Source organism: Parasteatoda tepidariorum, chromosome 3, assembly GCF_043381705.1.
Source record: "Parasteatoda tepidariorum isolate YZ-2023 chromosome 3, CAS_Ptep_4.0, whole genome shotgun sequence".
Lineage (NCBI taxonomy): Eukaryota > Metazoa > Arthropoda > Arachnida > Araneae > Theridiidae > Parasteatoda > Parasteatoda tepidariorum.
In genome coordinates, this window is record NC_092206.1 from 65,993,307 (window position 1) to 66,011,758 (window position 18,452).

Sequence of the window (18,452 nt, forward strand, 5' to 3'; positions counted from 1 at the left end):
GCGTTGTGATATTTACGAACAACACAACTTATTCAGTTTTCGTGCAATTGCATGTCGCATTTCGTTACATAATTCATTTTAAAACAGGAATTTAAAAACGGAACGTTATCCACTAAAAATGATTCAGTAAAAAATACATTTTATTATTTTATTCCTAATCTTTAAAAACGTTGACCAACATTCAAAATAATAAATTTGTTAAGATATAGTTTGTATTAAAAATATTACAATAACATTAACCCCTGTTTTACGGATCATTTTAATAGTCTTCGAATTTAGGTTTTTATTTTAATAAAAAAGAATTGGCAAATGATAGATTAAATTTTTTATCTATCAATTATCTATCATTAATCATCAATTATCGTTATCTATCAATTATCTATTCGATTAATGTTTTATCAATTAATTTTTTTAAAATAAATTCAACACACATTTTATTAGTTCGTGTAAATTTGCTGGTCATAGTATCTGTCTTTCGTAATAGAATTTGATCGAATAATAACTTTTGATGCTAATATATATCAAACATTCTTTCTTTTCATTAGAAAACAGTCCAATATGTAATTTCAAGACTCATCACACCTCGAAAGTGATGTGATGTGAATCATTTATTCCAAAACAAAACTTCAAAATTGAAAACGATTTTTAAATACCGCTATTCATAAAAAAATGTGTCCACAATAAACTTTGTTCTTTTTTATTTTAGTTAAAAAATGAACGTTTGAAAAACATTTTAAAATCCCATTATTCATATAAAATAGTTTTTATCGCTAAAACAGTATTTTTTTAAATCCTATTTAAGAAACCTTTTGATAAAATATGATACATAAATTTTTTTTTTGCGTTACAAATGGTTGAAGAGAAATAATTTGTAATAATTTATTTTACTTTATTTTTTATGAAAATGTAAACGGAGAGTTTCTTAAATATCTTCACAGTAAGTAACAACAATTTTAATGTTTATATACTTTTCAAAAACTTTAATATCCGTAAAATTCATACTGAGAGAAAAAAATGTTTCATTTAGACTATTCTGCTTTGCATCCAGTTTTGAAAGTTTCTATAATCGAATTTAAATTTAAAATTGAGTTCTATAGTAGCTTATCAACTGGTTTTGAAAAAAAAAATATTTTTGCTCTTTTCATGAAATTTTGGTCTGTTAGGAGCACTATCACTACTAGATGTTTTTGTTGATCTTTAACCCAATCCCTTTAGAATTGCTAATCTTGTTTCCCTTCGCAAACAAACATTTTCTTCTTATTCTTAAATTTATTTTGTACTGAAAATCGAAGCAGACGACACCAAAGCAATCTTCGAAAACAGCGGATCTACATTTTTTTAAAAACCGTCTATTGTTTTAGAATACTTCTGATCATTCTAATAAGAAGTCTGAGCGAAAACGTAATGCCAACATCGTTTTTGCTTCACTCGTAATTCATTCTGAAGTGTACGTCGAACGCAGAATCATTCTTTAACTTAATAGAAGTTCACACACACAAACATTTGTAAAGAAATAAACTTGAATCACAATCTGTTAAACTTTGTTCACAGTCTCTTAAATTTTCAATTTCTTTTGCAGAAATATTGCGTTTCATCCTTAAAGCAAATTCTATGCGTTTACTATAAAAGTTTGAATTAAAATTGTTTCCAAACGCTTCGAAATGATATATTAATTACGTTTTTATTATTTATAGCATATATTGTTATATGAATATTTTTTTCAAATGTAATCATTCTTAGTAATCAAAATTTTAACTCAATAATGAAGGTTTATATTTTAAATTGGTATTTCTTAATTAGAACCATGAAGGATAATAATTTAAGATGATCCATTGTGATTTCATCACGATGCTTTTCTAAAAAAATTTTTGGCAATACTTGTTCCTACGTCTATCCAGAACACTAAAAACTGGAACACTTAAAAGAAACGGCTAATTGATACAGTAGCTCTAAGGCTATAGATTTAGTAAGACTGTCATATGTTTTTTTTTGTGCAATTATATCACGAACGATGATTATATTCATAACATAAACCACTCAAATTATAACTTTTAGTTAATATTTATTATTTTTTAATGTTTTATTTATTAAGAGTCGAAAAAATTTCGATTCGTTAGGTATACAATCGTTTATATTATTTTGAAGAAATCAGTTTTAAACGGCAAAATACAAAATTTGAGCGAAATCAGTCGAATAGTTTCTGAGAAGTCAAATTTCAAATATCAGGCTTTTCCAAAACATTTATGCTAAAAATGGCTTTTTCCCTATAATAAAAAATGATCTTTTCGTGTGTAATTTTCGTAATAATTAACTAAATTAAAGAAAAAACCGTCCTAACAAATATTTTAGTCATAATTTCTTCTCCAAAAAATTACAATTATTCAATTACAGTACAATAGGTTGAACTAATTTCTCTGTAATTAGAAATTATTATCAAAGTTAAAAATTTTAAACGTTTTCATCCGTTTCTTAACGAGCTTTTCCGCAAGTATATTTCTAAAGTTAGATTAATCACATACAAAAGAATTACAAATCTTCTTCTGTGGACTTTTTTCTTGCTATTCCCTTTAAATACACAAGCAAAGAAGCATTTAACAAATTTGTTGTCTAGCAGATCTTTATTAAAAAATTGACAGGGTATTTTATTTCTCTTTCCTGCAATCACTACACATGAGTTCGATTAGCACTGGCATCTTAAATTAACTCTTTACTTTTCTATATTTGGAAGCACTTGAAGTTAACGACTTCTTTCTAAAAACAGTATGGTGGTACAAAGAGAAATTAACTTCTTAAATGGAGCGAAACGAAGGAGCGTAGTAACATTTTGAACTTCTTTTCTTCTTTTTTCAAAATGATCAAATTCTATTTTCTGATCACAATAATGTCTTTTCTTTTTTTTCGAAGTTTACTATTTGATTACAAGTGTAGACATCGTTTATAGATCAAGTCCTTATTCTTGAAAGTTAAGAAACCAGATGTAGATGTAGAAATATTTTTTCGATTGCTTAGAGAATCGGTTAAATAAAAATGGTATTTATAAAAATAAAATGATGTATACTTGATTTAAAAAAAAAAAAAATTAAAGTAAAGATGTTAATCTGCGTTTGTTTTTAATTTTTAAGATCACAAGCAAAATATCTCTTGAAGCAGCCGTTATGTAGTCTGTTTTATAAATGCGAACATTTTTAAATAAAAACTCAAGCATCAATTCCAAAAAGGTAGTTTACTTAAAAAAAGTTTTCTGTGATGTTCATGTGGATTTCTTTAATAACCGATGGAATTCTATTTTAAAATAAAAGTGTTTTAGTTATTGAAATAATGTTTCATTACATTACATAAGCCTTAGTAAGAGGATCTCAAAAATGAATTAAACATTTGAAAATGTATTAGAATTCTCCTATGTATTTGTGGATGTGCAGATAATTAGTCAGAAAAAAACATAAAATTAAAACGAAAATTATCTTGATTAATAAAATTTCTTCTTCAATTTTTTGTTTTCAATACAACTTAAATAATCTAATCAAGTTTAAAAATATCAGTTAAATAAAAAGTTTTTGCTAAATTATTGTTTTCGTGAATGATTGAAAAATGCTTGGCATGACTAGATTTTTTAATCATAATGACGATTTAAAAATAATTATTAAATTATTACCAAGACTTCATTTAAAATACTCCTTCATATAATCGTCATGGTGGTTATTTAATCATTCTGATGATTAATCACGAAGATTTAATCATTATGAATTAAAAATAATTACTAAACAATCACTAATTCATCATTTAAAGTGTACTAGATATAAAAAAGTTTTCAAAGGAATTGTTTAAATACAAGTTAAATAAAGTTTTCTAATCAATTCATGAATCACTAAATTATTGAAATTGGTTATTGCGAAATCATTGTAGTATTTTAATGTAACTTAAATCATTGAGTTATATTTTAAGATAACTTAAATAATGCATTCTAATTAGTTGCTTAAAACAGAAGTTGTAAAATGTTTCATTAGTTCATGCATTACTAAATCATTATTTTCACAAAGGATTTAGTAATGCATTTCTTAATTATCAAACAATTACTTAAAAAGTAATTTATACTTATTTAAAATACAATTTAAATTAAATTTCCAATCGATTGTTGAAATGAGACTAAGTAACTATATGGCAAGTGCTGTTTTAGCAAAAATTCTTCAAACTGCTCTGTAAAAATTTCCGGATCAAGTTACCGTATAGCATCATACTTTATATTACAGTATATCTGTAAAATCTATTTTATCGCAAAATATTATACCGTAATTTTTACATTAATACTTATTTAATCAAAATAATTTAGTGGTTTCTTAAGTATTAAAGCATTATTTAAGAAAATAATTTTAAATATAATAATTATTTAAATTATTAATATTATTTAAAATATAATTTAAATTAAGTTTCTAATCAATTGCTTAAAACGTAATTTAAACAAAGTGTGCTAATAAATTTAGGTTTACTAAATCCTTATTTCTGTACAATTTATTTATTTGAAGGAGATGAAATTATGTAATTTCTTATGTTGTGATGTCACGGACGTAACATAATTTGTTACGTTCATCACAGCCAATTTATATATTTTTAAAAAAATTTTTTTTTTAATAGTTAATAAAAATTTACAATAAGTTGAAAAGACACCAAGTAATTATTTATGGCAAGTGCTGTTTTAGCAAAAGTTATTCAAACTGAGCTGTAAAAAATTTCGGCTCACGCTACTGTATATCATCACGGATGTACTTTGGGTGCATCAATATCTATGAAATACATTTTACCATAAAATATTATGACACAAATTTTACAGTAATATTTAATTAAAGTTATTTAATTAAAGTGATTCAGTGATTTATCTGTAATTATCATTGTAAAAATTACGGTATACCTAATTTTTTATTCCAAAGCATGTTGTAATAAAAATAGATCATATGATAAAAAGTACAGCCACCCTGAGTGTCGGTACTTTTTATCGTAACTTGGTTTGGTATATTTTACAGTTTACTTAATTTTTTAAAAGCAACGATTTAAGCATTTAAAATCTGCAAATATGACGTTCATAAATGATGGAATTGCACAACAGAAAATTCCTAAAATCTTACTAAAATTTCACTTTTTTTTACTTGACATAAATATTTATGTTGCCTTGTATAATAAAAATTTACTGCCTGACAAAATCATTCCGATAGTCAAATACTGATGTTGACGTTCTACTCGAATGACAGCCTGCTTTGCCATTTCTTCCAAAAATTCCAACGAAAAATATCTTTTTAAAAGCTTTGCAAATAGTTTTGCATCTCAATGGCTGTGCATAAATCGATGAAGTACTTGAATTTAGTAATAGAGAATTGCAATTTTCCGATAAAAAGAATTACAATATTTGAAATTTATAAGCCTCTTATTTATCATTTTTGTATTATAGTTATGTAGAAATCTGAACATCGTTCCTTTGAAACACCTTAGAAATGTTTTAGCTTAATACATACGGAGGTGCTTTGAGAAATGCCGGAATGCCTTCGATCTTTCATTCCTAAAATCTCTTTTGAGAATTGTGAATATCTATCGATACATCGAAAAATATTTGAAACCTTTAAGGAAACAAAATCAGTAAGAATTGATCACTATAAATGCTTTTAATATCATTATATTTTTTTTTTCGCTTTTTGCCAATACATTACTAAAATATTTAATAGCCTTAAAGTATTTTTTAAAAATGTCAAACTATGGACCCATCAAAACCTGTTTCATTGCCGGAGAAAATATAAAAGAATTAAAATACAATTATTAGAAATGGTTTCGATTTCCATTATTTTGATCAAACTTATTCAAATGGTATCAATTCAGGGATTGCTTTTCGATGGCGTTTTTGCTCACAAACCGATTTACTACTTCATACGATCCCTAGTTTTCTTTCTAAATTTTCTTTTTAAGAAGAATTCAAAAAAATATGGATTAGAGGGCTATCATTGCGGTATCCTGTATAAATACAAACTAGAAATTTGATTATGGATGAATTTAGTTTCAAACTTTCTTACTATCTTCCTTTTCCCTTAAAATTGCTTAATCATATTTAGTTGATCTCTATATTTTAAAAAGCGCAATTTGAAAACTATATCAAGATCAGTTTTCTTAACCCCTTCAGAGCCGAATTATGAAGCTAAAAAATTCAAGACTGGTTAGATACACTGCACTATAAATAAAAATCTTAATAAGAAATAATTTTAACATTCCACCAATTACCGAATTGATTAAAAATGCTCTAACAGTGTAACAGCTATAAATAAGCAAAATGAGTACTTTTATTTTAAATGCAGTGTATAATTATTTTGTATGAAACATTTTGAAATAATTTTTTTGTTGTTGTGTGAAAACAAAAAAATACTCACCGTTTCTCACAAAATGAAGTTGTTTTGCATGCATAGTGCTCAAAATTGAAAAAAAAAGAAACCACCCAAAATAACTTTTGATCGAATGATCGGATTTTCATTTTCTGGGACTCAATCTTAATCATTTGAGTGGACGATCTCAAATATGCTAATTAATAAATGCAGACGATATTTTACATACAAAAACGTACTTTCTCTGAATAAACATGCCTTTTTTTGACAGATTCAGATTTTTGGGGTAGCCGCAATCTGGGAAATATTGTCCCAATATTTTGGTCAGGAGAGTGCTCTAAAATTTGAACCTCTTAATATTAATTGCGTATTTCGCGATACCTCGAGAACTTTTTAAACGAATTAAAAAAAAACGCAATTATGAAATTCGTTTATGTAAAGATGATTCCCTATAAAAATAATAATTACTTATTCATTTTTATTATTTCATTTAGTAATAGTCAAAGCAATTTTGAATTGCAAGATATAAATTTTTTACATAATTTTATACAATGTAATTGTAAATGGCAAAATAAGAAATTTGAGTGGAACTCGTGTCAGAGATTGCTGTATTGAAAATTGGTGCGCATGATTTGTAAAATATGGATACTCAAATTTCGAGAAGTTTTTACGAACTTGTTTCCAGAGAAATGATGTGAGGGATTCATCACATAGGGGAAGCTCGTTTGAGGATATGAATTTTCCAAAAGTATTTTTCTTAATGCTGCATGTTTATTAACTCTCTTGATTTGGAAATATAACCGAAAATAAAAAAAAGATTATTAGCAAATGGGTTCTCAGTCAACACCAGGATTCGGACCTGAAAAACTTGCTTGACAAGTGAGCGAACAAATTGTTGTATCATTCCGTGATAAAGGGCTGATGGTTTTATAATCAGAAAAAAAAAATGTTGAAAAACTCACAAATAATGAATCAATTTCGTCAAGGATTTGAGACCAAGCTTTTATCTAAAAGCGACGTGATTTCGTAAAAAAATTATTGTTGAAAATAACGAAATACAACTCAGGTATTTCTATATCATCGGAAATGCTAGTTTTATTTTTAAGGGTTTTATTATGTGCGTGTGTTTTAACTGTGAATGTTTTGTATTATATCAATTTACGTTGAAACTAAGTTTGTTTAAAATCTATTAAGTAATTTAGGCGAAATTTAAAATCGACAAAATTGGATAAATATTTTCTTGATTCTAAAAATAAGCGTATGGTAGTTTCTTGAATTATGCTCACTTGCACAAGGCAATGATATGACAGCATAATAAAAGGAATCAAAGATATAAATTAATAATAAACTTTAGCTAGTTTAAAATTGCTTATTCAAATTAGTTTTATTTATTTGATAAATTCGTATTAAAATTATTGATTCATTCACCAGATTTTTTTTCCTGAATTTCAGATAAGAGACTTAAACCAACGTAGAATTTTAACGCACAGTTATGTCTTGCTTTTTCCACATTGGAACTCTGTTGTTACTCTTTGTCAGCTGGATTTCAAGTATTCAAGGATTGGATAAACCAGATTGCTCGTAAGTATTTGAGTTTAACAACTTTTATTTTAATCATTCATTATTTACATTTCAAAGCTATTTTCTGATATGACTTTGTTAAAAAAAATAGTTTCAAATAGGTATCGCATGCCAAAAAATAAATCTATTATTTTAAAGAAGTGCTGAGCATCGAATTATTGAGTACAATATGATAAAATATACGCTCAAAAAAGTCGATTCAATGTTAAACCATGATATCACTACTTTGAACCATAATACGGTGAAAATTTGTTACAAATTTAAAAAATTTATAAGGTGAACCATGTTTCCGTTCAAGTTTAACCACAGCCTCAAGCCAACAAATTTAAGAAGAACGATAATAGGGTTCAACTTAGCAGCAAGTTTAAATAATACTTTACTCTCGATAAAATCAATTCAACGTAAAGCCATAGTAAAATTTTGAACCATAATACGGTGCGAATTTGTGGTAAATTTAAAAAGATATTAAGGTGAACCGTTCCGTTCCAATTTAACAATAGTATCGTGACACCAGGTTTAAGAAATACTATAGTAATATGGTTTAACCTAGCCCCATATTAATGTTGCGGCAAATTTAAGTGATATTATGGCAACAAGTTAAACGTACTATACTCTGAAAAATAACTGTTCGATGTTAAACCTTGATTTCATTACTTTGAACCATAATACGGTGAAAATTTGTTACAAATTTAAAAAAGGCATCAAGGTGAGCCATGTTTCCGTATAAGATTAACCGTAATATCGTGTCAATAGTCTTAAGAAGTACGATAAAATGGCTAATTGTTTCATATTAAGTTTTCAGCAAATTAATTCTACACTATCTTTCAATACCTTTTAAAATTTCTCAAGAGTATATAATAAGAAAATTATATCTACCTTACCAATAATTTTTTAAACTAGATTTTTTTATTTAGTTAAAAATTTAAGTAAAATGCACCTTTTTTTATTACCGATATTCTGATGATAAGGAAATTACACTTCGAACGAAATAAAAAAACTGTTTTATGAAACTTGCTAACTTATTTGTCTGTTATACTTAAAATCGAAATAATTTCCGTCATTATATATAAATTTAACGCGAATTTGGAACTAAGTAAAGAAATAAATAGATATTTGGAATTTTGATCTAACTACATTACATATAGTTCAAAATATAAATTTGAAATACTTTAAAGATTCTACAAAGTTAATAATAAAAAAAAGAGTTATAAATTGAACTAATATTGGCACACATTTAGAAATGATTGCACAGAACTCTATTAAATAGATAACTTAAATACGTAAGCGATTTCTTTCTAACCGATAAAGGAAATTCTGAACGAATTAAATTAAAAATTTTGAATACATAGCTTTAGCGTAGTGTTAATATGGTTCAAATTTAGTTTCCAAATTTTTTAACAATTTTACCCCTATAGATATGTTTTTAACAAAATCGGTTTCTTAAATATTTTGTAAAAAAAATTATAAGCTAAAAATTAGCCTTTTCATTATAATTTTTATTTCATTAAAACTCATATTGTTTTTATTTCTTTTCAAATCAATTAAAGTAATTTAGAAAAAGATTTTAAAACACTTATTACCTTAAAACTTAAAATTTGTTATAATAGTCAAAAAAATATATTTCAATGACTAAAATTAAACAAAAATATACCTGAAATATATTTAATAAATAAGGAAATCTAGTTTATATATAATTCTCTATGAATGAAATTTCTCTAAAAAGAAAGTATAATTCTTCTTAGAATTACACTTTCTTTTTATTTTTCTTATATTGCTTTTATTTTTTTCCAAATCAATTAAAGTAATTTAGTAACAGATTTTAAAACACTTATTACCTTAAAGCGTAAAACTTGTTAAAATAGTTTAAAAAATATTTCAATGAATAAAATTAAATAAAGAAATGCTGAAATATAACTTTATTTAATAAATAAGGAAATCTACTTTATATAATTCTCTATGAATGAAATTTCTCTAAAAAGAAAGTATAATTCCTCTTAGAATTACACTTTCTTTTTATTTTTATTTTATCGTTTTTATTTTTTTCCAAATCAATTAGAGTAATTTAGAAAAAGATTTTAAAACACTTATTATCTTAGAACTTAAAATTTGTTAAAATAGTTAAAAAAATATATTTCAATGAATAAAATTAAAGAAAAAAATGCCTGAAATATAACTTTATTTAATAAATAAGGAAATCTTGTTTATATAATTCTCTATGAATGAAATTCCTCTAAAAAGAAAGCTGTAATTCGTCTTAGAATTACACTTTAATCACCTGCTCACATCAAGAAAAAAATGGTTACTGCTTTTAATGATGGATTGAAGATATTTATCTTCTCTAAAAAGGTTTAAAATTGTGTTAACTTAATATAGAAATCGCATGATATGAACTATTTGGAATAGAGAAAACTCTCAAAACAAGTTTTCGGGAAATCAGATAATTTAGCGTCATACAATATTTGGCATGCGACTCTGTGTGTAGTAATAAAAATGAATTACCACGCGTAGCTTTTAATCCAGTTGTAGAAATTCTGTGTGCTAAGTTTTAATAATGATTTATTATTTTTGTATTTAATTTAAGAATGATCGTAGACTGTCTGAATTTTATATAACACATTGCATAAAATTTTACATCATATTATAAAACTATCCAACTCGGGCTAACATTTGGCCAATCTTTTTTAAAAGATATTGCGTTATTTTGGGGGAACTTTTCAGATTTGACCAAAATAGGTATCTTGATGAATTTGTTACTAAAATGTTCAGTATAACACATTGTAACATTTTAACATAAAAAATTCATAATTGGCTAAATGGGGCTTTTGATGGATAATAAAACAAATTATGAACTTTGTTAAAATTAAACTATGCTCTTAATTGCTATAATAAATTTTCATTGCGTTAGCAATAAAAAATTTTATATTTCGAGACAATGAATTTTCTTTGTAAGGATTTTTTTTCGACATGAAGAAAATAAACTTTAATTGTATAAATATTTCTTTCAGTTAAAAAAAATATAGACATATAAACGTATGAAATAGTAAATAATGCATTTTAAAGCAAAAATCAATTTAAAAAATGAGATTAGTTAGCTGTTTAAAAACTAAAAGATGGCAGACCAAGTAATTGAGTATTTATGTTGCAAAATGTAAAGCCTGTCCTTACAATCATGACACGTTTAACTGGTAATTAAAAATGACATTTGATTGCCAATTAGTTTCATTTAACTTGCTTAAGCACAGACGAAATATTTTTTAGAGTTAAAAGTTTTTTCCTGATATTTTGACCCAGAATTTCAAACTTAACTAATCTGTCTTAACTAATGTGAGTGCACAAACGTAAAATTTATGCACGTTTAGTGCATCTAGCTCTTGTTGGCGTCCAAACTGCGGCCAAATTGTTAAAGGGGGAAGTCTTTAAACTTTTGCATTATTTTTATAAATATTGAGATAGTTTCATATAAAGGAATGATACTAAACAGTTAGGGATTTAAAAATTTGTGTTTTAAAAAAGACGTGAGAAAAATGTTTTGAGATTTAAAAAACAAAAAAATTTGGAGTTCAATAAATTTAACCGCCTTGAAATGGAATCTATTTGGACGAATAAGAATAAGCGTATTTACGTTGAAAATTATCTGTGACGTTTAAATATAATATTTCTTTAATTTTTGATTAATTATATTTGCATGCGTATTCAGGAAATTTTCCAAATCCATGATTAAAGAATGGCGGTTTCAAACTGATAGATTTTTTGCTTTGTTGGGAAGCGAGTGCGTTTAAAATTAAAAAATTTAAATAAAAAAACAAACTAATTTTCTTTCGTCTGAAGCAAAGAATCTAATTATAAACAGATATAGATATAATTGTCTCAGGCATTCTAAATCAATCGTAACGGTGGATTCGTACTTCCATATTTTTTACTTTCTTGGGTAGCGAGTGCGTTTTCGGATATAGGTGTGAATTATTACCTGCAATGCGATTTACTTTTCGAACTTAATATTCATTATGTTAAATACTTAATACTGTAACATAAATATAAAAAAATTCATACATTGCGCCATGGAATCTTTTAATTAACTAAGTAAAGGAATACCACCACATTTTCACGATCATTTTTTGCGTAAACTATCGGAGAAATTCGTAGAACAAATTTTTATTTTTATTTTGTATGAGTTTATAAGCATTAATATTATTCAGAGAAAAGTTTGAATGCAAATAATCAAATCTTGGCCTACGATAAAAATTGAATCAAACAAACAAAGAGAGCGAGATGAAAGTAGATATATTATTTATAAAACCCTGATTAAATCTTCAAGATCAACAGTGCTGAATAATGTAAACGTTTGTCCTTTTCAAACATTCTCCATTCTGTGGCGTTTGAAAATTTTATGTTATGAAACAACTAAAGCCTATTTATAATTTAGAAGTTTTAAAAGTTGAAAATAAAAGCAAATAGTGAAAAGTTATAATTTGATTTAATTTTAAATATTCAGCTCTCAACTCTGGATGAAAAAGATAATAAATGGAATTCCATTTTTATAATTTTATTTGTACTTATTTTACTGGTTGAGCATCACTGAGTTGCTTAATTTATTACTTAAGCATTGTTGGATTACTTGTTTTATTATGTGAGCATTGTGCTCGTAATATTTTAAAAATATTGTTTCGTTTTGAATGCGAATTTTTATATTCACTACTCAGGCACTGATCTAGAAAATGGAAAATTTGAGAATTAAAATATATTTTCTGATCGATATATTTAGATAGATAATGGAAATATATTTTGGAAATGAAATTATATAGGTCATGAATATATATTTTCAAAATAAAATTATATAGATAATGAAAATTAATTTTCTTAATTGAAAAAAGAACATTATAGTAACCAATCTATCACGATTATTTAAAAATACATTTTTATAATTGATATGATATTCACTTTTTCATGAATGAAATAAAAAAGTTTAGTTCAAAGAGCTTTCATAAATAATGTGAACTAGTATTTTTTATAAAAAAAAAATAGATAGTATTTTTTTTTGCTACCAAAAAACTATTTGATCAAAATGAAATTTTGCTTTTAAAGTTTATTCCGAATTTTTTCATAGGTTTAATTTCTTTTGGCCTATGATAGTGTTTAAGAGAATGTTATTGTTGGTCAGCTCATTTTGTCTAAAATCAAAAAAGATTTAAGGAAGATAACAGTATCTAAATTATTTGATAACTCGTATATAACTATGCTGGATTAAATACTGATTTCATGTAAAAATACTTTCCGATTTAATGCAGATTCTTTTTGTCTCATGCAGGTTTTTGCTGATTTTATGCTGATATTTAATCTGTTCATGTACATTGAATTCATTAAAATACTTAATTTTTTTAAAGATAATGCTCCATCCAGTAATTAAATTATTTGTAAGATTAACTATGACAATACAGAATTAATGCTAATTAATTCCGAATTTAATTCCTTTAGGCCTATGATTGTGTTTAAGAGAATGTTATTCCCGGACAGAGCATTTCGTCTAAAATCAAAAAAGATTTAATGAAGATTACAGCAGCTAAATTATTTCATAACTGGTATATAACGATGCTGGATTAATTGCTGATCTCGAGCAAAAATACTTTCCAATTTCATGCATATTCTTTTTAGTTTCATGCAGATCCTTGCTGATTTCATGCTGATGTTTAATAATTTCATGCACGTTGTATTCATTATAATACTTAATTTTTAAGATAATACTCCATTCAGTAATTAAATTATTTGTAAGATTATGATAATTCAGAATTAATGCTATTAAGATAGTAATCCACTAGAAGCCCAACTATTGTAAAATTAATAATTATAATTTAGCATATCATAATTATTATTAAAAATTATAAAATTATGTGAAATCCTGACTTGCGTAAGGATTTCATGCAGACAATAATCAAATCAGCAATTAAATTATTTGTTAAAGGGTTAACTGTGATAATTCTGAACAAATGTCATGAAGATATAAATAAAAATCTAATTAGTTGTAAAGTGATTCATTAAATTATAACAATTCTGACTTGCTTAAGGGTTTGATACAGACAATAATCTAATCAGTAATTAAATTATATGTTAAATTGTTAACTGTGATAATTCTGAATAAATGTCATAACGATATAAATAGAAATCGAATTATTTATAAGATGATTAATTAAATTATAACAATCCTAACTCCCTCATAAAGACAATAAAGTTGCAGAAAGTCTCAGAAATAAAGTAAAAGATAGTAAAGATAATAAGTTTCATAAAGATAATATTCCATCATGTAACTGAATTATTCGAAAAATAAGTAATTTCTATATAATAATTCTGTAAACATGTCATGAGGTGTTAAAAAGTGTCGCTTATAAGAGGAAATAAAACCGTGGAACTAGGTCTTAAATTCAATATGTTACAACAAATCAGGGAACTCAATCGGACAAATACTTCCCAACAGGTGGTGATAGAAGAAATTTCTTACCTCATCCAATGAAGGCACTCTGAAAATTTATGTGAGGAATATACCGATGCCCAAAACCTCTAATTGGACTTGGTCACACCAACAAAGAACTTTTAAGAGAGTAGAACTAGCAATTCATTCCTGGTTTGTTTTGTCGAAAAATGACAAAACATTTGTAGACCAATGTTATTCATATTTGTTGGATTTTGCGAAGATGTCTGGCAGATAAGCTCTTTGTCAATTGCATAATTTATGGAGGAAGAAGCTGCACTGGGTTATTTATTTCATTTCTTTGGTTCGAATGGAAATAATGATAGTTTTCTAGAGTTGTCATTGTCTTGATCTAATTTATAATGTAAAAATGGTTATTATTTTTTGCGAATGTTATTTATTAATGATAAATTGCATTGAGGATTTCAAAATATCTATAAACTGAATTTAAAACGAAAAGTCTATCTTATGAAAAACATTCATTTGGAATTAAAAATTAATAACTTTTTAAAAATATTCATGGTTTAAATATATTTGTTACGGTAGTTTTTAGGTTATACTTATTTTCAATTCATTTTTAAATATTTCCGTGTAAAATCATATAAATTTTTTTTCTCTTTAAAATAGTAGTATTGCATTAGTATCCTTTTTTTCATGATCAATTCATAGAATTAATTCATTATCAATTTAATACAATTTCAAATGAATTCCAGTAATTGTCATCGCCGGGATTCGAACCCGGCTTATACTTCATTGGAAGGCGAACGCAACATACAGCAAACTGAAACATACAGCAAACTAAATCGGTTTACTGAAAAAACAGTAGTAAAATACCTTTCAGAATTTGGTGTTAAAAAAAGTTAAAAATTGTGTATTATTTCAAACTAATGTCGAGTCGAGCGTTCATACACTTTTTAAAGGGTGTAATTGGATATAAAATCCACTAAATGCAAAAGTTTAAGCCAATATAAGATAATTTAAATTACTCTTGCTTCCTAAAACACCAACGTTGGCGCATTGGACATCAATGCGAAAAGAATAAATATATTTTAATTTTTACATATCTGTGAAAGCATTAATTAATTTTAAAACATTTAATTTCTATCCAATTTAGTTTTGCTAAGCCTAATTCGAATTCAGATTAACATTCTGTCTGTGCTGTGAGTATGTTTGATCAACAAACAAATTTAATTTCAAGAAATATTGTATAAGATACAAAATATTTTGGTGTATAGCTGCCACCATTTTTAGTATTAAGGTAAACTAAACACATTTATAAGTGCAGAACTGCAGTTATTGTGAAAAAAACTATAAGAAATTTAAAAAATATCAATTGATTGATAGAATTAGAGAGAATATATTACTAAAAATATGCTTTTTTTAAAGCAAAAAGTTTTTACAATGGAGCCAGATATTATTTTCAATGCTCATGAAAATAAGTACTGTCAGTAAACAAATGAATAAATAAATAAATAATACTATATCATTAAAAAAGTAATTAAAAATTGTGACTCATGTACTGTAAAAAAATGTTAGTTAACCTACCTCAACAGTAAAAACAGTGGCAACTAACTCCAAATTTTTTTACTGCGTATATGCCTCCTAAATTCATGTTTCCTGCTTTTTATTGTATAGTAATAATAACTTGATTGATTCTTAGGTGTATTATATGTATCTTACTGCAATTATACATTTTAGTGTTACTGAATAAAAAACTTTGCATATCCAATAATGTAAAAGAATATTTTAGGTGTTTTAGTGTTGAGGTTCATTTTATCACTATGCCAGGAAGTGTCATTGGTTCTTTTTGTAGTGGAATACTTAGTTGACACAACTTTGGTGTGCAAAAGAAATATAAGTTCTGAAATAGCAAGAAAAAACACTGTATAAACTAACATCGATTACAATTATAGGAAATGATTAAAGAAACATTGATTGCGAGTTTCTCTGCACAAAATTAAACCTATTTTCTATTTAATAATTCTTTTTAAAAAAATATTTAATTTAATAAAAAGCGGCAAAATAAATTAACAAAACAATACTTTGTTTTTTTACTAAGACATTTATAAGTAGCAGAATATAACCTTATTTTTTTATTTTATCTGTTAACATGCGTCAAATTTTCAAAAAGAACGTTTGTTTCTCCTTGTCGTAAAATAAACCATTAAAAATGCATTCTTAAAATGGTTTAATTTTTATGATAATGTGGTTTTACTTCGAAGATTGCTAAAATTTCTGTCAACTTGCTAGATGCTGTACTTTAACTCGTTTTTAAATTTCAAACAATGTATTTTAGATAGTGTTAAAAAATATAATATTAATCTATCTTTAACTTTTTAATACATAAAAAAGTTCTGCTCCTGTTTTAGTCTTTAAGAATACAAAAATTGTTTTAAAAAAGAAACGTATAAAAAAATGTTATGATTATGGTAAAAGAAATTTATTTATTCGTTATAAGATTTCTTTTAGAAAAAAAAGGCAAAGGGAAAAAAAAGATAATTCAAAGAATTGATTTTCCCTTTCTTAGAAGTCATGAATGCAAAAGTTGTTGTACGGGGAGTAGAGTTCCTTAAAAAAGTTCTAGAGTTGTCAATCTGGGAAGAATAAAAGAAGTCTTTAATGACTAATTTCATTTCCTTTTTTGGGCCCTTTTTACTAAAAAGTCTTCGCATCCTCTGAAAACTTTTTTATCTAACTAGAAAAAAAAGCAACATTTGTTAGCAATTTAGTTGCCTTTTCTCTTTCTGAATGTTCAAAATATTGTAATGAAGTCGCATAATGTTTTGAGGCAAAATTTTTTCTCTCGCGTAATCGAAATCCAAGTGCCAATCGATTAAACTACGATTCATTAGAGTTCTAAGCTTTTAGAAAGTTTAATGAATTCCGTATGCATTTACTTTAACTCCATTTCAATTGGTTATAATCCAGGTTTACTTTCTTGGAAGCATTTCTTTTATTGCTGCCTTAAAAATTAACAGTAACTTTAAAAATACTCATATAATTTCAGAGATTGAAATTTAATCGATAAAAGTTTTGCATATTAGTAGAGATTTTGCAAACGTTCCTGACAAAAACAACAAATCTGAATTAAATATGCGTAAAGTCGGTTCAACTTTGAAACCGACTGAGATTCATTAGAGTTCTAGGCTTTTAAAAAGTTTGATGAATTCCGTACTCATTTACTTTAACTCAATTTTATTTTGTAATAATCCAGGTTTACTATCGGGGAAGCATTTCTTTTATTGCTGCTTTAAAAATTAGCAGTAACTTTAAAAATACACGTATAATTTTGAAGATTTAAATTTAATCGATAAAATTTTTGCATATTAGTTAAGATGCCGCCAATGTTGCGACCAAAAACAACAAATTAGAATAAATTATGCTCAAAATCCGTTATTTTTTCAATCGTAATATCAGTAACTTGTACCATTCTTACATTGTATATTTTATTACTGCTTTAAGAATTGACAGAACTTTTAAAATACACGCATAATTTTGACGATTCAAATTTCATCTGCAAAATTTGTATATTTATTGGAATTTTGCCAATATTGTACACAGAAACAACAAATCAGAATAAATCATGCTTAAAATCAGTTCTTTTTTCCATCGTGATATCAGTACTTTGTACTATTCTTACCTTAAATCTTTCATTACTTCTTTAAAAATTAACAGTAACTTTCAAAATACACGTATAACTATGGTGATTTAAATTTAATCGAGACATTGCATTTTAGAGATTTCTCGAATGTTGTAGACAGAAACTACAAATCTGAATTAATGATACTTATAGTCTGTTCGACTTTCAACCTTAATATCAGTACCCCTTGTGACATGAAGTTGATCAAATTTGTTGAAATCTTGGTGAGGTGTAAAACTGAACTAAATTTTCCCATTGAATCATAGTATCGGGTAATCAAGTACAAAAATATTGTCTACTTAGGATCAAATCAAGATTGCTTTAAACTTTCTAACAGAGTATAATCACATGAAAAAAACATAAGTATTTGAAATTTATATTAGCATGGATAATTGTTTAGAATGGGATTTTTCGTTAT

At 25.9% G+C, this 18,452-nt stretch overlaps 1 protein-coding gene across 3 annotated transcripts in view; it reads left to right on the forward strand.

Moving 5' to 3' along the window:
• LOC107454415 (uncharacterized) overlaps positions 1 to 18,452 on the forward strand; it is a 68,774-nt gene that overhangs the window by 36,134 nt on the left and 14,188 nt on the right. For all 3 annotated transcript variants that reach the window (XM_016071610.3, XM_016071608.3, XM_016071609.3), the window contains exon 2: positions 7,806 to 7,934. In XM_016071610.3, coding sequence (XP_015927096.1) covers positions 7,846 to 7,934 — 89 coding nt within the window. In that variant the 5' untranslated portion in view covers positions 7,806 to 7,845. The remainder of the gene's footprint in view (positions 1 to 7,805; positions 7,935 to 18,452) is intronic.